The sequence below is a fragment of the Pararge aegeria genome, chromosome 23, assembly GCF_905163445.1.
Source record: "Pararge aegeria chromosome 23, ilParAegt1.1, whole genome shotgun sequence".
Classification (NCBI taxonomy): Eukaryota; Metazoa; Arthropoda; class Insecta; order Lepidoptera; family Nymphalidae; genus Pararge; species Pararge aegeria.
The window spans coordinates 6,273,573-6,296,172 of record NC_053202.1 but is presented as its reverse complement, the minus strand read 5'-3'; the positions used below and the strand labels follow the sequence as shown (position 1 = coordinate 6,296,172).

General features: G+C 35.2%; 1 protein-coding gene across 3 annotated transcripts; it reads right to left on the bottom strand.

The window, feature by feature from the left end:
• Positions 1 to 1,124: 1,124 nt before the first annotated feature.
• On the bottom strand, positions 1,125 to 21,705 carry LOC120634129 (protein PFC0760c-like). 3 transcript variants are annotated; one of them, XM_039904530.1, is made up of 15 exons: positions 21,611 to 21,705; positions 20,065 to 21,107; positions 18,014 to 18,156; positions 17,417 to 17,908; positions 12,399 to 16,966; positions 11,612 to 11,742; positions 10,446 to 10,527; positions 9,578 to 9,726; positions 8,840 to 8,935; positions 7,555 to 7,753; positions 6,583 to 6,731; positions 5,260 to 5,416; positions 4,395 to 4,494; positions 3,782 to 3,892; positions 1,125 to 2,907 (listed from the first exon to the last, which is right to left on the bottom strand). In XM_039904530.1, the coding sequence occupies exons 2-15, from the start codon at positions 20,903 to 20,905 to the stop codon at positions 2,566 to 2,568; spliced, it is 7,560 nt and encodes a 2,519-aa protein (XP_039760464.1). In that variant the 5' UTR covers positions 20,906 to 21,107; positions 21,611 to 21,705; the 3' UTR covers positions 1,125 to 2,565. The 3 variants fall into 3 exon arrangements, with proteins under 3 accessions (XP_039760464.1, XP_039760462.1, XP_039760463.1); XM_039904528.1 differs by having other exon boundaries at positions 12,399 to 17,908; XM_039904529.1 differs by lacking the exon at positions 21,611 to 21,705 and adding an exon at positions 21,508 to 21,532 and having other exon boundaries at positions 12,399 to 17,908.
• Between the last annotated feature and the right edge of the window lie 895 nt (positions 21,706 to 22,600).

Genomic DNA, 22,600 nt, shown 5'->3' with positions numbered 1-22,600 from the left:
GCAGGAGAATCTGTTTGGTTTAATTTATAATTTCGTCAATAATTAAAATGAATAATTGTTCAGTCAACGTCAACATCTTCTGAGGATGCTCCGGTTTCGGAGCGAAACGTGCGTAGAGGGTACATTGCCGAGGATCTGTTTGGTGTGGAGTTTACGGATTGAAGAAATTATAAATTACACCGTACAGATTCTCCTGCTGTTCGCCGAGTATAGCAAATTAAGCTTAACTTTCATAATATATTATGGATTTCCGCAAAGTAACGCCTGCTTCTATCCTATATAAACGTAGGTAGGAAATCTTGATCTTGGCTATCAGGACGGACAAAGGATGATTTATTCTAGACCGTGTCCTGAAGGGGCCTGAAATTTACTATGTGTTCCAATACTCGAATCCAACTACACGATTGCAAACGTGCAAACCTTATTGACGTGTGGTGGCGGCAGATCAGAATACAGTTCTCACCACCCGTGCACTTCGCGCGGTGACTCTTCAGCAGCGTCCTCTGTGCTAATTCTACCATCTATTGCGATCACCAAACCGTACGCCCAGCCTTGTGAGGTCTTAATTCCAGCAGTAGCACCGCTATAGGCTATGATAGCCTTCGAACGCAATATCGGCTCACACACCCTAAAACCTCCAATAAAAAAAACCTCACAAATATTGCTAATTCCGAAATGGCTTACTTATCGGTTTAGTAATCTTAGCTGTATCGGTGTCGATTTTAACTTAACATAATGAAGAGTCCAATTGATTTTTCATTTTCATAATTTCTTTGTACTTTACACCTTTAATTATTTCAATAGAAAATTTTACTCGATTTGCTTAGAGATTAGTTACAAAGATTTCAAATTAAAACTAAGCAAAAAAGAATATAATAAAATGTAAAGTTATGTACTTCCAGACAATCAATAAAGAAACAACATTCTTTGGTACTTGGTCTTACAGAAAGCTTCAAATACTTTTGAGTCTCTAATATCTATGCCAAGTTTCTATTTTTAATAGCATAACTATTATTTTAATTGTATTTACTAAGGTCGTCAGTTAATACATGTTTCCTCTTCTGATGCAAAAAGTTCTTATTAATGCCAGGTGTCAGCGGACTAAAAAGTTTTTTATGCTCTTGTGCATAAGCTTTCACAGCCAAAAGAAAGATAAAGCTTGTGTGGAATTTCTATTTCGGCCAGTAAAGTTTTTCATGAAACATGGACTTACGATAAGGCAGTATAGTTATCCGCCCTAACCCTTGTTATATATAGACTTCACTTACATAAAACCACCAACAAAAAAAAAACATTTTAATGTGACATTTACGTAATACGTACAATATCACTACATGATTTCTTCGCAACCGTGAAAAGTAAGAATGTATAACCCTGTCATAAAACATGTAATCTGAGACTTAATATATCTATACACGTCTCGGATAAAATAACTTGTTTTATGCACTAGTTGTACAATATACTTTATCAATTAATGCAAGCGAAAGCCAAACCAATTCATCCTAACTGCGTATGCGGTGGCAACCAATCATGATGCGCCGTTTTCACCGAGCATCTTGTGTCATCTCGAATGTATTCCGAAAATTTGTGCATCACCGAAGACGCAGTTCGGATGAATAAATGTGAGCTTCAATGTACAATTAAAACGTTAAATCCTTCCATGGGTAATTCACATTTAATCTATGGATAGGATCACGATAGGAAAAATTGCTCTAGTTTCTTTTCCTTTCGTTTCTTCGAACTTTAAACTAGTTCCATAGTCGTTCCATAGAACTAATGGAAACCATCCCATTTCTTGATACATCCTTTCTACGGCACAATTTACGTGTAAAGTTCTTACACATATTCCCAAACATTACTGAACTCCTAAATACTAAAACTCCTGATTCACAAACATTACTACAAAGTGTGTATAATTTCATTAAAAAAAGCAATACAATAGAAACAGAAATTTACTGAAAAGGATTTTTTTTAATCCCGTACGAATCCTTTACAAGATGGTCAAATCGTGTCGTCATTGGTGTAGCGGATAATCTAATCTTTTTTTTCCACAAGTCTATGAGTGCAACTTCATACTGTATCATAACTTTCAGGTGTAGACCTTAAAGTTATGATACAGTATGAAGATGGTAGCGGGCTAACATGTTAGGGCCTGACATCACACAATCTTTAAATAATCAGATGTGTGCATATGCAGTCTAAGTCGCATACCAAAATAGACCTAAATAAGGCACTTTTAAGGCGTAACAAATTTTTTAGCTAGCTTTTCAAGCTCGTATCTGCAATCTCACCTGCTTGCAAGTTATTATGCAGACTTAGATGGTAACAGGCCAACCTGGGTGTTATATTCAACCCCAATCCGTAATCGGTTTCTACGTGAAATTGTACCGGAACGCTAAATCGTAATACCGGCAAACACGTGCCGCTAACAAGTTGTCGGTATTTTTCATAGTAATCTATGTGAATAAGTGTGAATATTCAAAAATTCAATAATGCAAAATGAAATAATCTTAATCAATAATTAACTAATTAGTTATATTGCTACTTGGCGTTTTCCAATATACCTCAATTATTTGATTCTAGGTTGATGTCACTTTCAATAGGTTTCTCAAACTTATATTTCTTCGTACATGGTGAAAATATATCATCCGTTCTCCTACGTTTCAATCCCTTAGAATCTTTACTATCAATACTCAGTAGACTACTTGATTCTGATTCACTTGATATACTGTTAGTGGCATTCTTGATTATTAGTAGGTCCTTTTCGATCTCCGTTAACTCCCTCGGTTTGTATGGCCTGCCAACTTTTTGCTTCGGTTTGGTGGAAGGTGACAGTTCTATATTTTTTCGCTTTTTGTATGAACGCTTGGTTGGTATCGCCGGTTTGTTTTTCTTTGGTTGGTCCTCCTGGAAATAGAAAGAAATGCTTTAAAGTTAAAAACTCATAAGAATTGTTGCTCATTAAATTGTGTAGCAACTAATATTTATACGTCAGCCTAGCACAGGCAGGAGACAAAAATTATATCCCCCGATTATGTCCCCTGACTGGGGATTTAATTAACCTGTCCACCTTCTGAAGCACGGGATCATGGAATAGAAGTAGTTTATCCCCGTTTATTATTAAACGTTTGGATATTATTTCCACTTGTGCGCCAGTGCTCTGTGAGTTGGTAGAGCTGTGGGAGAAGATACATTTTTATCCTTTCCCCGGGGATATAATTGTCTGCCGCACGTACTAGCCGTATAGGTAGGCGATACATCTTTGGACACACAAATAATATTGCATAGTACATTTAAAATAATTTATGGAAATAAAATTCATTAAATTACAAACATCTTACTTTTGTAAGAAGTATCATATACGTACATACATATACTACGACAATGCACACATCGCAATCTAGCCCCAAAGTAAGCATAGCTTGGGTTATAGGTACTAAGATGACTGATGAATATTTTTACGAATGCATAAATACTTATAATATACAGATAACACTGAAAAATATTCAAGTTCAACACACCAACATTTTCCAGTTGTGGGAATCGAACCCACGGCCTTTGACTCGGAAAGCAGGGTGGCTGCCCACTGCGCCAGTCGGCCGTCTATTACAGATTTATATCACCACCAAGATAGAAAATTTAAGAATAATGGAGTCTAATTCTAATGATTTTTATCACATTCCTATTATCTGTTTGTAACGAAGCAGCGACTTAGACAATCAAAATTTGATGTGTAAACCAAATAAGAGTTCCGACATGAGATATTGGTATAGATTCAAACCTGTTTAGGTTTCTCTCCTATGTAACCGGAGCATCGCTTTGCGCCGCACATGCAAGGTTTCTTCTCTATACCCGTTGACTCCAGATTATAATTGAAAGTGAGTTCACTGTTCTGAAAAATAAAGTTACGTCATGTTAAGTAATAGTAGAGATTTTTGTGACACAGCTCGTCCAGACAAGTAATATTGCCAGTGGCGAGCATAGAGGGTATGCACAGGGTATGCAGATGATATAGATGAAGAAAATCCCCAGTACGAGTAATAAATACTTCAGGGTAGGCTTTTTAAACTCTTACGATGCCTATCCTTAAGTTTGTTGAAGAAGTCTGAAAACCAGTGCAGCGCGTTATAAGAGGTACTAAACTTTCATAAAAAACACTTGCGATCTGCATACGAGACGCACTAAACTAGCATAAAAGACACTTGCGATCTGTATACTGGACGTATTAAATTTGCATAAAAGACTTATAAATCGGGAGCAGAAAATAAGATGCCTGTATAAACCTGCTTTCGCTTCTCATAGATTGAAAAACCGAGAATGAAACAAAGTAAAACTCGCTACTCGGTTACTCGGCGAAACATGTACGTGAGCGTGTGAATTATAAAAATACTTACTGCTGGTATATCATTGATTGCAAATAAACCCACACGAACATCTCCCAATACGGTCCACTTTTGAGTTTCACAGTTTGGTTCGCAAGAGTGATTCATAAACCTATAAAAAAAAATTGTTATTAAGTCTTGCCATTTTCCTTGGAAATTGGCGCTAAGGAAGTTACGAGAAAAACATTGGACATTAAAGTCGAAAGTTAAAGTTAAATATTTCTTTAATTCGATGCATTTAACTTTACTCCGATGTTCTAGTATTGACATACTTGAAAGACTTCTCGATGCAGGCGAGAAAATCTAGTAGGTTTCTGTATACGAGACGTACTAAACTTGCATAAAGGACACCTGAAACGAGAGCAGAATGACCGCTCGCTCACAGTTCGGGTTACCGTATCTGTATAAACCTCATTATACAAATAGGCTAATACTGCGAGATCCAGTATAAGAAATTTATAACCTAATTTATTAATAATAAGAAATAACCATGTAGAAACCGGTTAGGGGTATAAATAAATAAATGTACTTCGACAATACACACCTCGCCATCTAGCCCCAAAGTAAACTAAGATGACTGATGAATATTTTTTATGAATAATATACATAAATACTTGCAATATTCAGATAAACACCCAGACACTGAAAAACATTCATGCACTTCACACAAACGTTTTCCAGTAGTGGGAATCGAACCCACGGCCTTGGACTCAGAAAGCAGGGTCGCTGCAAACTGCGCCAATCGGCCGACAAATATAACTGCTATACCCGCGACAGTTAGCCCGTTACCTTAGACTGAATCATCACTTACCAGTCACAAGCTGGTGAGATTGCAGTCAAGGACTAACTTGTAGTGGGATAGTAAAAAAAATCTTACCTGGCCAAATTGCCTTTAGGTCCGGCGTCGATCATCCGCTCCTTGTCCAAAGTGAGATAATAGAAGTTCTCGTCTCTCACTTCCTGTTTCCTACGCATGCGCCTCTTAAACTCCTCCTCGTCTATCAACTCGCCCACGTATTCTATTACAAATTGACCTGCGAACGAGAAACATAGTTTATTCAAGTACATTGAGTAGACAATCATTTATAATCCGGCTGCCTGTCATTTAAAACAAAGATAAACAGTTGGCATAACCTTTTATAATAGGGCAGAAGTGTTTAAAAAGTTAAAAAAAATATTGTTATCACATTTATTTAACACAAGTTGCGCACCGCGGGTGTTACCCGCGGAGAATAAGTCAGTTCATGCAATTGCATAAAAAAAGTTACCCGCAGTACAGACTAACTTGGGAATTTTATTTTTTTTCTGGACTATAAGTATATCTCTCTATCTCTCTCTCTATCCTTTCAACTATATCTTTACCAAAAATCCAGTCGAATGGTTGCTTAGTTAGGTCGTGAAGAGAGGACAAAGAAAGACACTTTCGCATTTATAATATTAGTTAGGATCATAAACAGATGAGATAACCTAGTGAACTTTGAATTTACGTTGAGTAGTATGGATTAAAAAAGTATTTGTGTCTAAATTATTTAACACTAATTATTGCCTGTGACTTCGCGTGAAAGTTTTGATGTTATTATATTATATATATTCTATGACTCACTACCACAAAATTGTAAGATTGATAAATCATTGGGGGGGTAAATAAATAATAAAAATATGTGGATAGTTGATGCTGCAAGGACATTGTAGATCTTTGCGGTGCGAATTAGAAACGAAATCGATTGTGTAATCTATATCTATCTATACTTACTATTCCGGGTCAACATATGGGATACTTTTATCCTGATAAACAGTAAGTTTCCTCTGGGAAATGGAATGAAAATCTGTATCAATTTTATATTGGTAGTATCAATTAAGGCTATATAACATCACGCTACGACCAATGGCTACTAACATTAATGAGTTGCAAGAAATGCAAAAAAATATCCTTTTTGAATGACTCCAATGCGTGCGATGCGTGAACGGCGATATGACTACTTTTTAAAGTTGACTCATTCGCGGACGAAGTTGTGCGGGTCCGCTAGTAATAGAATAAACGTGTAGTATATTTTGCAATAGCATTTATTTAAGTTAGGTTAGCGGGTGTCGTATGAGGCGACTAAGGAAATAATATAACAGTGAAAGGACAGTAGCGTCCATTATGGGACTACTACCATGTACTGCGATCTGAGGTAGGGCATAAATTAAAGTGTTATACCCGCTTTGACATCCTGGAGGGTTTTTAAACCCCATCCCCTGGCCGATGTTCTGTAGGGTGTCATTTTAGGGTATAGTCGCTTCTCGAAAGCGCGATTATTACATCTGTCGCCGGCCCGACAAGTAGGCCCGCATTCTGTTAGTAACATCCTGAAACAAAATAATGATATTGATATGAATAGGATAAACGAACTAAACTAGTTGCTATGTTTTTCATAATCAACGTTGATAGCCCGGCGGGTAGGATTTCGACTCCACTTTCGGGGGGCTGAGTTCGAATCCCAGCACGCACCTCTAAATTTTCTAAGTTATGTGCGTTTTATGCATTTATTTATGCACTTGCTTCAACCGGGATGGAAAACATCGTGAGGAAACCTGCATGCCTGAGAAGTCTCCATAATCTTCACAAAGTCCACCAATCCGCACTGGGCCAGAGTGGTGGACTACAATCTTAACCCCTTCTCACTGTAGGAGTACACACATACTCTGTAGTCGGCCAGTAATGGGTTGATGTGATGATGATGATTTATTTATTTTATTTATTCCCATCTTACATTTTTGTCATTACAGGAAAAAGTTATCCTAATACGACAATGCAGCATGTTATGTAAATTTTAATAATATATATAACTATAGTGTATATGATAAAATCCAAATCGCTATATGATATATATATAATGATGATGATGATAATTGGTCTCTATGCTCTGAATTAAAATATATAACTTCTTCCCGCTTTACTTTAGCACAGAAAATATGCTTGTTTCACATTATAAATCTTTGAATTTCTTGGCGTTTCTCTACTATAATAAAGACATATAATCTAAATATCAACCTTTGTCTTGAATAACTCTATTTATTGCTAAAAACTGCGTTCAAAGCGTATAAGCAGGCGAAGCTTTTCATTTACAAAAGCGTATAAGCAGGCGAAGCTTTTCATTTACACTATGTAAGGAGAAAACATATCGCTTACCTATTAAGGCACTGTGTATAAGGCCCGCAGGGGTCAACCTCGTTGGGGTCACATTCACACTGTGTGAGCGAGCTCTCCTCTATATCTATCTTCTTCCCGCATAAAGAGCCGCACGGTTTGTTCACTTTTAACTTCACGTAGTGCGGTGGTAGTAGAGATGACGCTATGTCCATCGATTCCACTTCGTTTGGTGATGCGGCTGAAAGAAATCAACAATAATTAAACATAATAATAAATAGTTTGCCTGACCGATTTCTGAAAGATTGGTCACAGAGATTTTCCATTTACGCGGAAGATATGATACATCATCATCCGTTTTCACGAATAAGTAAAGCCTAATGTAAGGAGATTCCTAGGCAAACATCAACCGTTCACCAATCGTTATTACCAAAGAGTTGGCGAAACGTTTTTTTTCTAGACCTAACTTAGACCTAACTTAAATTATTAGGTATTATAATAAATAAATAAATACACTACGAAAATACACATCGCCACCTAGACCCAAAGTAAGCGTAGCTTGTGTTATGGGTACTAAGATAACTGACGCATATTTCTATGAATAATGTACATAAGTACTTCAAATATACAGATAAGTACTCAAACACTGAAAAACATTCATGTTCATCACACGAACACTTTCCAGCTGTGGGAATCGAACCCACGGCGCCCAAGGCGGAAAGCACGGTCGCTACCCACTGCGCCCATCAGCCGTCTATAGATATATATAGGTGGTAGGTATTCTAGGTTTAGTGAAAATTGAGCGTGATTGCACCTGCACTCACTAGCTCAACATTAACTAGACTGTGAGATGGTGATAACAAAAAAAAAACCTGGCTAAGTTTGTTGTGGGCTCTTCTTAAACCAGGGCGCGTTTGGAACCCTTCTAGCTTTGGTTTCAAGTTAACGAGTGCAGTTATTCACCATCACTAACATTAGTGTAACATGTTAAATGTATGAACGCTTCGTAAGTGCCTGTAATAAGGTCAACATGAATAAAATATTTTTGAATTTGAATTTGCACTATCTATCCCTCACTCTCATCGTCTGTTGGCACGGCAGCTCTGATGCGACATAAAAGAGATCAGGGGCAGGGCTGGAAGTTAAACGTGCTCTCCGAGGAGCAGGGATGAATCACCGCCATTTTCGAACTAAGAAATTCTTGATATAAAAACCCTGGATCAGTCGAACATGCTCACCTGACCAACGAGGCAGTTAACGAAATTAATGAAACGTAACGTGAACTTAGGGTAAGCATACCTATTACCGTCACACCGTCGATACTTACTTTTTAAGATCTCACAAGCTCTCTGTGCATGCTCCATCGCCATGGTGAAAGCGGCATCAATTTTCGATTTTTGAGTTGTTATTCTGCCGGAATCACCTAAAAATTAATAAATAATGTAAAACTTGCAGCCGTGGTTCAAAACTTACAGATATACATAACACCCGCTATCATGTGGGTTGGCTTTTCTTAAGTCAATTTCACTCTATCTTTATCTCTTAAGATAAATTGGAATTATAAACTTCAAAACGAGTTTATTATTAAATTATTTTGTCAACATTCTTACGATGGACCCAATTAGAACACTTTTTCTCTAACAGAATAATTTTAGGATAAACTAACTCACAAGCACACACACAAACATTTCTTTAACATTACAAATAAATTTATTCCAATTTTTACTATATTATTTCTAATAATACCTCCAAGAATGTGTATAAAAAGTTTCATGAAGATGGGTCCAGTAGTTTTTCCGTGAAAGCGTAACAAACAAACTTACATTCACATTTATAATATTACTAGGAAAGTAGGGATATATATATATATATACAAGGATTGTTCGTTTACAGATATAAGATTATTTAATGGCAGTAGATGGTAGTTGTAGCATAGACGAAGCTGCTGCCCGTTCGCAGATATATTCCCTTAGTCGTCTCGTACGACACCCACGGTCAGAGGAGCGGTAGTGACAACAGAGTTTTGATCTGACGTCACCATAGGGCACAAATTCGCGGACTTTACCTTCTTGGAAAGGAAACACCCTGCCTCTATTCACCCAATAGTAGTCGTATTGTCCAAAGAACCGCACCACAAACTCGCCCTGCGAATGTTTCACGGCTTGGATGTTCAACGGGATCTCTGAAGGGTGCAGGATTATACCGGGCCACCATCTGAAAGTAAAGTTGTCATTGGTGTTAGTTTCAAGATATTATTGGTATTTGTATAAATATGGTAAGATTTCACCATCAATACCACCTTCCCCCAGCCAGTGGCGTGCATAGAGTTGCCAGTACGAATTATAATTACTTAAGGGTAGGCTTTTAATAACACTTACAATGCCTTTCCTTGAGTTTTTTATAACTCGGACTGGAGATTTTCTTCATTTTATATCATCTGCATACCCTGTGTATACCCTCTATGCACGCCACTGTCCTCAGCAAAACCTTCTGAAGTTTTATTACGTACGCCAGACCGCTAAACAATAAATAAATATACTACAACAATACACACATCACCACCTAGCCCCAAAGTAAGCGTAGCTTGTGTTATGGGCACTAAGATAACTGATGCATATTTTTATGAGTAATGTACATAAGTACTGAAAATATACAGACACTGAAAAACAATCATGTTCATTGCATAAAAAATTTCAAGTTGTGGGAATCGAACCCACGGCCTAGGACTCAGAGAGCAGGTTTGCTGCCCACTGCGCCAGTCGGCCGTCAAAGTATTATGCACGCAGCGAGCTCGGTGGGAGTGTCGTATGAAATAAAAGGGGGTAACAACCTTTTATTAACTAAGAAATAGTATTACTAAATATGATAATAATAGCCGCCATTGCATTGTAGTGTATCAGGGTAAGTTTGTTTTTAATTCATGGTGTACTTACCTATAATGTCCTAGTTTAACCCAAACCATCTCGCCATACAATGGCAATCGACCAGTTTCACAGTCTTCACACATGTATCCACCTGGAAAAAAGGATCACACGTCAAAAACGAATGCTGTACAAATTACTGTTGACGACCTTCCTGGCGCAGAAGTAAGCGCTGTGGTTTTAAGTTGGGGCTCCATGGTTCGATTCCCAGCTGGGGTAATTTGGGAATTTATAATTTTTGAATTTTTTCTGGTTTAGTGGAAGGTTATTGCTGTGGCCAAATTGTTTATTGTTAGTATACAATCCTACCGCCAAACGATTTATCGTTTCGGTGCGATGTCGCGTAGATACCTATTAGAGGTGTGGGTGTAATATAACTAACGTGTTATCGTCTGCTACCAAAGCGAGCAAAATGATAAAGCGAACAAATTTTACGCCTATTTTAAAATCCTTTATTTATTTATTGATACAAAATAAATCATAGTATAACGATTCTTCGCACCCGCATTCGATTACGCATGAAGTATCGCGTACCTAACTCGTTCTCTACTATATCCCATCAGTTATTTATATATAAATTTCCAGGTTTATTATGCGAGATATAAGAACAATAAAAAAAATATTTTTTAATTATTAACTTTGAGACCAAATTCAATTAATACCGATTTCCTACCAGTTATTTACATATGAATTTCCACAAATCGTATTATATTATATTAACACTTATTTATATAATTGCAACATTTTATTTATTTATAATGTAATTTACAGTATTTCTGATTTTTTATTATTTTTTAATATAATCATAATTTTGCTGCTTCTATCACTTTTATTACTTTAATGGGAATAACCTGTGCTTCTCTTTATTTATTTATTTAATTATTTTGATTTATCTATTTAATTTGCTGTTTTCGTCACTCGGGTCTGAGCTGAAAATCAATGACATGCATGTACCTAAAATGCATGTCAAATGCTGAGCTGTACACCCTTTCTGTCTGGTGTCTACACACAGACATTGTTACTATGTTGTTACTATATTATCATAAGATGCACTGTTTGTAACACTTAACATGGAATAAATGTATTTTCTTTCTTTCTTTCTTTACATGTATCGGCTTTTTATGCGACGTTTATGAAGAATAAACAAATTATAATCTGAGATCAAATTAAATTAATACCTTCAGGCGGATCTATGTTAAGGCACTCTGCGTGGAAGGAGGTTGGACAGTACTCGCAGCATATCAGTGTACCACCAAGGGCGCATATGAAACACCAGCCTGTGTTGACGTGGCGCGGCTGCGTTCCCGGCCTGGTAACAATATTATCAACGTCATAACGTCATGTAAAGAATTACAATGAAAATTAAGCTAAATTTGCAATAAAATGCGAAACCAGTCATATCTGCACGGTGCAATTTATAATTTATACTGTATTTATTTCATCTTGCAGCATAACAGTGTACTAACCAGGGCGCATATGAAACACCAGCCTGTGTTGACGTGGCGCGGCTGCTTCCCCGGCCTATCAATACTATCAACGTCATATTAGTATTTACACTGAACGTTAAGCTTAATTTGCTATAAGCCGTGACAACCAGACAAATCTGCACGGTGCAATTAATAATTTATACTATCATTATACATCACACCACACAGACTCTTCTACGCACTTTTCGAGACAGCAGTGTCAAGTGTAACACGTTTTACATAGAGAGTTCATTTTGAAAAACTGTATGGTGTAGTGTATACACCAGTTTACGAGATTATTGCACCATGCAGAATTGACTGGTTTTAGCGGAATATAAAAAATCTCTTTTATGAAATTCCGCAAACAAACGCTACTATCCAATATAAAATATAACTTTCTTTTTCCATTGCCCATTAGCTGACACATAGGCCAACAGCTAACTTATATGAATTAAAATTACGAATATTTTAGAATACAAATAATCAATATTTCTCTCACCTGTGTTCATAATGCCGCGGGCAAATAATATGCGAGGCAGTTAGTATTTGAGAGCCTGCTGGAAGACATTTCGTAAAGGTATGGTAAGTTGCCGGACACCTCACACATCGGGCAAGCTTGTCTCCACTGAACCTCGTCTTACATCCTCTGGGATCGTCGCATACACACGTATGACAAACATGGCGTGGACAAGTCAAAGCCTCCACAAGCTGATTGCTATTGTTTTTTCTAGAAAGCTCCCCAGCGTTAAACTGAGTTTGCGGCCAATGGTCTAAGCATTCTAAATGATAATACTTTTGGCAGTGGGCCACTTGACATCGTTGTCTATGCGCAGCCTTATTCTTCGGAGATACAGATGTTTTACACACGAAACAAACCGGAATTTCGTATTTCTGACAGTCATTGCATTTAAAATTGGAATAGTCGATGTCGTTCCCTAGATTTTTCTTACGTGGCAATACATCAACAATCTTGCATTCACCGTAATCTGTATCGTTCCAATCTAGTTCTTCTGCGCTTGAATAGGCATCATTTTCCAAATTATTTTCAGGATTTTCAAGGAGTTCCTTCATTTTCACAGCTAGCTGAGCTTCAAAATCGTCAGCATTTGCAATTACATAAGGTTCAATGTCATTTTCTATAGACGTATTTAGCATTTCATCGGAAGCGTTGGGATCTTGGGATCTTTCGTCGTTTTGATAATCGGAATCAAGGCTGTTGTGGTCCTTTGGCTTTCTGCCCCTGGGTTTTTTCTTTTTCTTCCTTCCTCTAACACTGGAAGTTACTTCGATTATTTCAGTTTTCTTCTTAACACAGTCAACATGAAACATACAGTAGCACCCTTTGCACTTTATAAGATTGTAGCCTTTTTCGCAAATCTCACACAACTTTTCTCTTAGTAAACCTTTAAATAAATTTGGCTTAGGAACAGTCAGTTGCCTAAAATACTCCTCGACTTCATCTATTGCGTCTGGCACAAACTCAACCTGAGGATCAAAAGTTTGGATGTTTAAACTTCGATCCGCGGTTTCAATTTTAAAAGTATCCTTTATTGGTAGAGATTTAATCGGCATCGTTGTTTTAGATTTCGGTTGAAATATTTCAAAAAATTCGATGTCATCCTCTATATCGGAAAAATTTTCTTTATAAAAATATTGTTTTATAATTTTTCGTTTAGACTTTTCTTTACGCGGGATATCTTCAGAAGCAAGATTAAAGTCTATTTGTTTATCTTTTTCAAGTTTCTTCTTACGAACTCTTTTAACTGGCGCGGTCTCTTGATTGAGACCTTTTACTAAATTTGTAACAGTTTCAATATCATCTGCTTTTTTAATATCGTTCTTCAAACTCTCCTCATATAACCATGTTTTGTACAAATAATTAGTTATATCCTCTTCAGTCAGTTCGGGGTATTCATCTATTAGCGTGTCCTGTTTTAATTCTAAATATTTTAAAAAATCCGGATTGATTAAATCTTCTTTAGTATCATTAGACGAATCAAAGGTTCGTAATTTTTTATTCTTATATGCAATTTCACCATCTTCTGATTTTACTGAAAGGTCTGTGACGTCTTTTTCGGTTTTGTATGTCTCTTCTTTACTGTCGGTTGATTTTTTCATGTTTATCTCACCATCTGCAACATAAGCAGATTGGTTTTTGGAAAGTGACAATCGTAACTGATGCGCTACTAATGGGTCTTCGTCTTCACCACTTGAGTTTGAATCAGTATTCAAAACATTTAATGTTTTTCCTGATTTTAGTTTGCCATCATGACCACCATTCTGCTTAACAAGCTCACTTACATTTGGTGATAGTTTTTCTACACAGTCAATCTCATCATAGGAATGTAAATGTTTTTCGATTTGGTTGAGTTTACCAGAAACTGTTGAAAATTCTTTAGAAATGGCGCTTTCCTTAGAAATGTTTTCTTTAATTTCGACTGGACACGCACTACTACAATTTGCACCACTATCCTTTGCTGTCAGTTCTAGACCTTTTTGCCTGTCTGTATAACTGTCTGTTTCAATACTACTATTGCAATATTTCTCAAAACTTGCACTATAGTGACCATTTCGTATTATGCGTTTACTCCTTTTGAGTGTTAATTCAGATTGATTTATACAAACATCATTTATGTTTTTATTTATATTAATGAAATCAATTTTATTTGTTTTCGTTTCAAATACATCAGGAGAATTTGTTAAGTTTTCATCGTCTGTCGTTATTTGAACTTTATACCTTTTTTTATTCTTTCTACTTGATTTGTTAAGAGAAAGCCTGATTTTTATTGGGCTTTTCTGTAGACCATTTACTAGTTTGGCATTTTCAATGTCATCAGTTTTCATGACATCTGTTTTTAAACTCTCTTCATACAACCACGTTTTATACAGGTAATTTGTTACTTCCACTTCAGTAAGTTCAGGTTGTTCATCAATGAGCGCGTCTTGTTTTAACTCAATGTATTTTAAAAAATCAGAATTCTTCAATGCTTTTCGAGCATCATTAGACAATTTATGTTCATTAGGTAACTCTGTCTTTTGTAACGACTTGTCGCTATCATATGAATTAATTCCAATATTTTCTATCATGTCATTATTATACTTAATCGCAGTTTCTGAATCTTTACTGATTAATGTCTTCCTCTCAGTATTAGGTTTACTAGCGTGAGGTTTCAACCTTGACTGAAATGCTGCTAATGGTTCTTTACTTTCATCTTTGTGATTTGTATCCCCGCCATTTATATCGATTGAGTTCTTAGTCAAAATCACCTTGTCTTCTTTACAATGACTTTCTATGGTATCGCTTTCCAGTTGCGAAACTGCTTTTCTAGTTATTTTATTATTTTTCGCGGTACTACTATCGGTAAAGTTTTTCTCACTATGATTTTTATGATTTTTTTGAAAAAATACTTCGTTTTCTGCCGGACTTACCTCAAGTATACTAACCAACACATTTGTTATTTTACTATCGTATAATTTATTATTTTGTACTGTACTTTTCTTACATTCGGACTCATGGTTTGAATTATTCAGACTACCTTTATCTATAGTTTTAAATTCTTCATTAATTTTAGTATTTTTACTACAAGATTTGTTAAGAGATAAATTTAATCTGGATTTTAGTGACTGTTTATTTGATATACCAAAAATATTATACAATTGAGTTTCAAACTCTTTAAGGTCATTTTGTCGATTATTTACATGACATGGCTTATTGATGACAGTCTTGCGCAAACCCATTGACTCCATCAACTGATTTTTTTCACCATTTTTTGTGAATACGTCTGGAAAATCTTCCATGCCTTCATCCACATAGTTATTTAACTTAACGACATTTGGCACATTTCGGCTTTTTGTACTTATATCAGTAAATTCATTTTTAGGATTCGAATTATTGGACTTCAACTCATTATATTCAAGGAAACTTACAGTTATTTCTGTTTCTTTGTTTGGCGTAGTGTTTTTCGTAATTATTTTTTCTTTAGAAGTTTTGGTCATATCAGGAAAATCTACAATACCATCATCAACATAATCCTTCATGATTATAACATTAGACAAGTCTGAGCTTTGTATACTTAAATTTTTAGTCTTATTCCTACAATTTAGCTGCAGCTCTTTATTTTGCAGGAACTCATCTTTCATAACACTCGACTGTTGTAAAATGTTATTGTTAAAGAAGTTAGTTGATACATCATGGAAATCTACAATCGCATCATCAGCATATACATTTAAACTAACATTCGTCGGTGTATTGTTTTCAGTACAATTGGTTGTCACTTGTCTCTTGGATATAACATAAGGCGATTCTAAGCCTTGTATACTTAAATTTGTTGATTGGTTTTCATTGTCAAACTCAAAAGTTTTATTTTGAATTAATTTGGTTTTTGTTGCCTGTTCTAAGTTATTTTTTTTTAAGATGTTAGTGGATACGTCAAGAAAATCTTTATTTCCGCATTTATCATACACGTCTAAGCTTACCTTTCTAGGTGTATTTTTCGAATTATGAATATTTGCCTCTTTATTCTTGAAAACAATTTCTTTCTGATCACTTTCTTTTTCTGGCGATGCCCGGACGGTTATGTTTTTATTAATGCTTTTTAAAGTAGGCAACTCATCATTATTTTTTAACTGATTTTGTGCCACTTTAGAATCACTGACTTCTATATGACCTTTAGGGTATATTTGTTCACCTGTTAAAGCTTTGGTTGCTATTAGAGAAATATTTCGATCAACAGTTTGAACTTCAACACTATCGTACATCTGGTCAATGTCACTATTCTTTTTTTGTATAGTTGGTGTATATAATATATCTATGTCTGCACTTTCGTTATCCAAACTTGCATCATCTAAAACATATTGATGTGATAAATAAAAATCTGATTCCTTTATTATTTCAGTGCCTTTTAAGGTATCATCGCTGGATAAAGTTTCTAAATAATTTTTGCTTTCCTTGGTGTTTATTGCTACAATAGTATCCGAAGTTTCTAGTTTAATTGGTTTCATTTTATTTTTCATTTCCATGATATCTGATTCATTTGTACATAATGATAGAGTATAATTTCCATTGACCTGAAATGATTCACTTCCTAAGTCTACTGATTTTTCATGATTACTATGTAAACTAACTTTACTTTTGATATGCGTATTTTCAATATTATTTACCCGATTTATAGTAAATTTGTCACTAGAATTTGTCATATTTACGTCAGTTTGGTCATTATTGCCAGCTTGGTCTTTACCACACAGTGTTTCAACTTTAGAAATGATACCCAAACCTGATCCTGGCTCTATAACGTCACTTGTAAACATTTCTGCATTTTCGTATTCAATTTCAATGGCATCTAAAATTACAGGACCACTACCACGATATCGTAGGCTATAGTCATGTTCATTTTGATGTGACAACAGTTTTTTTTCAGTTTCATATTGAGATTCTGTGATATTTTTTCTATAATTATGAGGCTTGTTAGGTGGAGATTTTTTGGGCAGTTTTTTTTTTAATTTAGCAGTGTTACTTACTTTGTTATCTTTCTCCATTTTCAGAGATAGATGAGATTGCAGATGAGATTTCTCGGGTGTTTTGGACTTTGCTTTCTGTAGCCACCTATCCATATGAGATTGTCTTTGAATCTTAGTTATACCAGTTTTGGCAGCCATATTATCTAGACATGCAGTGACAACATCAGACACATCTAAAGACCTATTCCCACTCTTGCTTCGTGCTCTTTCTATGTCTTTTCCTTTAGTGTCATCTTCAGAAAACAATGTATCTAACAAACTCTCACTTAGAGACACATCACTGTTTGTTCTAACAATTTTCTTGCTTTTCTCATGCTTTGGTATGGTTTTTATTTCTGTTCCCTTTTGAAGCATTTCATTTAAAATATCGATTCTTAATCTTTTTGGCTCTCTTAACAATATTTCTGCTTCTTCAACAGACACTTGCCATTGTGGCATTTTTTTTTCAGATATCAAAAATGCAGCATACAATCTTGGATCCTTTTTCTTAGTCTGCAAAGGTATTAAGTTAATATCAAAAAATTTACAACCAAAATTACTCAAATTATTGAAAATAATACTTATACATAACTATATTAAATAATACTTAAATAATACCTCAGATGGAAAATTTGCCCTTGCCACTTCGAACTCCAGTTGACCAAGAAACTTACGGAGCATAGTGCCTACGATCCAGCCGCGGCGTCCATTGTCTCCGAAGAATGTTACATGAAGTACATCCCTTTCTAAACGTCCATACACTGGAAATTATACATATAAATAAAAAATATGTAAACATAGTTTACATCACAAATCTGTTAACAAAGATTAAGTATGTATATGTAGATATAAATAGTTTCAGTTTGCAAGTGACAATCACAGTTACAGATATGAATTATTTTTTTGGATGATCTTTTTGAATATTGATTTTTTCCACCTGTGTGTCACCTTGAGACATTTCAATATTGCCTAAACTCATCATTAAGATCGGAAAGTATAAAGGAGTTCCTTTGTAAGAGGATAAGAAGTTTATAATATTACAAATGATGTGCAGGCTCATATAAAAAGCATTACTTAAATTATGAACATTAATATAGTTTTTGTATTAGGTTGATAATATTAAATATAATTTTAATTCTATTACTATTATGGCACTAGCTGTGACCCACACTATGTTGCACAATGAAAATGAGTCTGAACACAATTTTTTTATTTTTGCTGACTTTTTGCAATGGGGTGCTGCTAGTATAAATCTAATTTTGAGGAATTTTCAGATGACAAACTATATTTATCAACTAGACAAATCGCATAAGTGCCATTGAATTTTCCCGAGTAAGATGTTGCTTGTGTTAATCCATCTATCTAATTTCAGACAAATTGGTTCAGTAAATATAGTGAGAATGGGTAACAAACATACTTACAAATTAACTTTTGTCTTTATAATATTGGTTTTACAATATAATATTGTGTTATATAATAACCGCTTTATCAGGATTTACAGTTTTTAACAAGATGAGAATGATACAAGCCTTTATTTTCAATATGTTCTTTGTGAAATGAATATAACAATTTTATAGGCCTAGCAATTTAGTTTTGTTAAGAGAGTTCTGAATGATTATTTTAATTTTAATATGAATAATATGTCTATAATATGACTTTTAATATGACTCTTTGCTAAGCAAGTTAGTTTTAATTTTCCATTTATAAATATTATAACATAATATATTTCAGAGAATTCCATATTCATAAAATGAAGATTTACCCATAATATAATTTTTTATTATATGTTTAGCAGACATATTAGTCTGCCATATAATCCAGTTATAAGATATTTGATCAGCTTGAGGCTTTGCACATATTACATAGTAAAGTCACCAACTAAACACTCGGTAATATTAGTAGTTTTTTGCAGGATAAAAAGTATTCCATAGTAGGGTATGACCTAACTATACCATGGTTTTATGGCAGGCATGGTTAGCATGACACGGTTAGCTTCCTGGCACAATGGCAAGCACAGTGAAGGGTCCCGAGGAGGTCCCGGGTTCGATTCCCAGCGGGGGAATTTATAATTTCTGAATTTTCTCTGGTCTGGCCTGGTGGGAGGGTTTGGCTGTGGCCAGTTACCGCCATACCGACAAAGATGTGATGCTGACCGATTTTTTGTTCCGGTGAGATGTGGAAACCGGAACACTAAATCGGTCAGCAGCAACACTATGGGTTAGCTTGCTACATTTTTGATGAGATTGTGCAGTCAAGGGCGAACTTGTAGTGGCATAAGAATGCCCTAATGCAGGGCCTCTTATTTGAATAAGATTTTTGTTCCCCACTCCATGTAGGTTGGTGATTTGTAGTTAATAATATCAATTGATTTAAAAAATTCAACAGTGTTGGTCATATTATTAGTATATTCCACTATGGATCTTGTGTTTCTGGCTTTGACTCTTGTGTTGTGCAAAAAATTGTTGGGTATTATTATTATATAAAGTTTTATAAAATAAAATTGTCAGTACCTCTAGTCCAAAGAAGAGACACCAATGCCCTGCAGTAGCATATTACCTACTAAGACTTAAAAAGATGCATAACTCTATGCAAGCCCTATTTATGAGTTTTAGCTCATAAATATTTATTTCTATTAAAATTTATATTTATTGATTTTATACAATACTTACACTTCTTTTTAACAAACGTTCCACTAAGAGGGTCTCTCGTAATGATGCAAGGCCAAAATGGATATGTTCCCATTCTTGCCCAAGCCAAGTCTCCAACTTGATACTCGCATTGTGCTTCTAAGTTGAACAGCTCACTTTTCGACAAAACCATTTTTTTCTCTTCTTTTTTTTTCTTTTTACTATCAAAATCTAAAGTTTTCACCACAGAAGATGTATTTAAGTATCCATTAATAGGTTTTTTTACATCATACTTTTCAGAAGATCTCTCCATGTAGTTTGTCAAATGATTATTAGACTTTTTGCCACTGTGTGGAGAAAACATGTTTTTTATAAGAACAACAGTGTCATCCTCCTTTTCTTTACTCTGTATCAGGTCTTTTCTTATATAGACTTTAGGGGATTTCTTAGTTGCTGACATGCAAGCTTTCTCCTCAGAACCAAATCGACTAAGGGAAACATTCTCATTATAAATGTTCTCTATCTGATTTTCTAAAGTATCATCACGCTTTGGAGTTTCATTTTTGATAGGAGAGTTTGAAGCATGCATCTTATAGGCAGCAGATTGCATTTTGCTGGGTGATTTATCAAATTTAGGAGACTTGTGGAGTCTGGATACATTTCTCTCCAAGTCACACAGCTCTGCGTCTGATTTAAGACGGCGAGCCCTACCATAACGACTTGTGCTTGTTGCATCTCCAGTTGTCAGAGGCGACGTTATTCGCGCAGTTAAGCTTGTTTCCAATTCCCTTTCAACAAGAGACCTCTTTTTTGGCTTACTTTTAATGGGGCCATCATCAAACTTAATTTCTTCAGCACTCATGTTGTCCTCAGATTCCTCCATTTTGTATTAAGGCGAGCAGTCATTAGACCGCTGCCGGCTGACGTAACGCTCTTATACAAAGACAGTTCGAGAATATCGTGAAATTGTATTTACCCAACAATCTATCTTAATCGCCAATATATTGTTGTTAATAGAATTCAAAATACAACGCCATGGTACAACAAACGACTTCAGAGCCTCAGAAATGATTTACATCTGTTCGCTGAAACAAAAAAATCTAAATAAAGTTCTGAGTTTTTTCACCAAAGCTATTCAATAGAAACATTTAAAAACCAGTCTAAAATGTTACTAAGTTCTCTTATCATGAATAAAAAACTGTACTATTCAATTAATCAGTAAATCCTTACACGGTATTGCTCAGTTTGCCACACGATGCGCTAAAATGAAATGCAAGATTCGGTCTCCATAGTGGACTAAATATGTAGGTAACAATATCGAAAACTTAATTTTCTTTTTTGTAAACCACTTGTGCAGTACAAAATTTATATAACACCTGTTTTAAAGAGGGAAATGCAAGCAGATACAGAAATTTTAATTAAAAATCGCAACGCCTTGATATCGTTCGCGAAAAGACCTATTTTCATTTGACTTGGGATACATACAGCCGTCATCCACGCGCCATCACAGTTTCATTATGCTGGTAAAATTAAAACTTCGACCAGAACACTATTTAAATATATTTCTATACACGAATACATCAATTACCTCCAATCCACAACAATATGAAACCAATATTATCACTTATTTTATCCTTTTCAAAAGAAAATAAGATACCGACGCTACAGTACCGCGAAAACCACCATGAACGATGTCAAAGTGTGAGTAAGAGACACCTATTGGCTATTGGAATGTAGCTCAATACTCACACATGCAAAAGAGTTCATTGCCAGACGGCACTCGGCAGTGTTTAAATATTAATTTCAATAGCTCCTGTATCTGAGATTTCCATGAAATCATAGTTAGGGTTGTAAAGATTTGCTTTGTACATAAATAAAATAAAATATAGAATACCTCCAAGGTATTCTAAGCCATTTAAGCCTAAGAGGAAAAATGAGTATTCAATTACTTATCATGTATTAGCTGAAGCTTATAAAACTTCAGCGCCTTCAGCTTATACTTGTAAACTGTACCCATAAACTTATGGGTACACTTAAAAATGGTAAGGTACAGCATAAAATAGAAAATAGTGTGCAGTAAGTGATCTTGCCGCAATCTATAATCTATCAACTCCAAGGTTTACGTCTTGCTTACTCCAAGGTATTTAAGCGAGAAATCTGCCCTGCTCTGGTCTGCACATCAAACAGCTGCTCTATCAATTTAATTTAATTTAAAAAACAAATAACAATGAAAATAATATAAAACGGTGTGGTGGGTCCAGCCAACTACTGCATTGTTTATTATTGAAAAATTGTAATATTGATGAACAATTAATCTCTATTTTATAATTATTCATGATATAGTTATAAGGTAATAAATAATAATTGAGTGCCACTTCTGGTGCATTTATTCTATACGATCAAATCTGGGTAACTAGAACCGTACCGTACCGTCCGTCCGTCCACATTCTGTAAAGGTACCGCAACCGTCGTACCTTTACAGAATGTGCCGTACTTGTGAATGTTCTTATACTACTAATTGGATACAATCATTACATTTGAATAAATATTTGTCAGATTTTGTATTTTCATCGATATA

Coding starts and splice junctions, on each gene's coding strand:
- LOC120634129 (XM_039904528.1), bottom strand. CDS start 20,905: ATGGAGGAATCTGAGGACAACATGAGTGCTGAAGAAATTAAGTTTGAT. Junction 18,157..20,064: donor AACGTTTGTTAAAAAGAAGT/GTAAGTATTGTA, acceptor TATAATTTCCAG/TGTATGGACGTTTAGAAAGG. Junction 5,417..6,582: donor CCTCCAGGATGTCAAAGCGG/GTATAACACTTT, acceptor TCTCGTTCGCAG/GTCAATTTGTAATAGAATAC.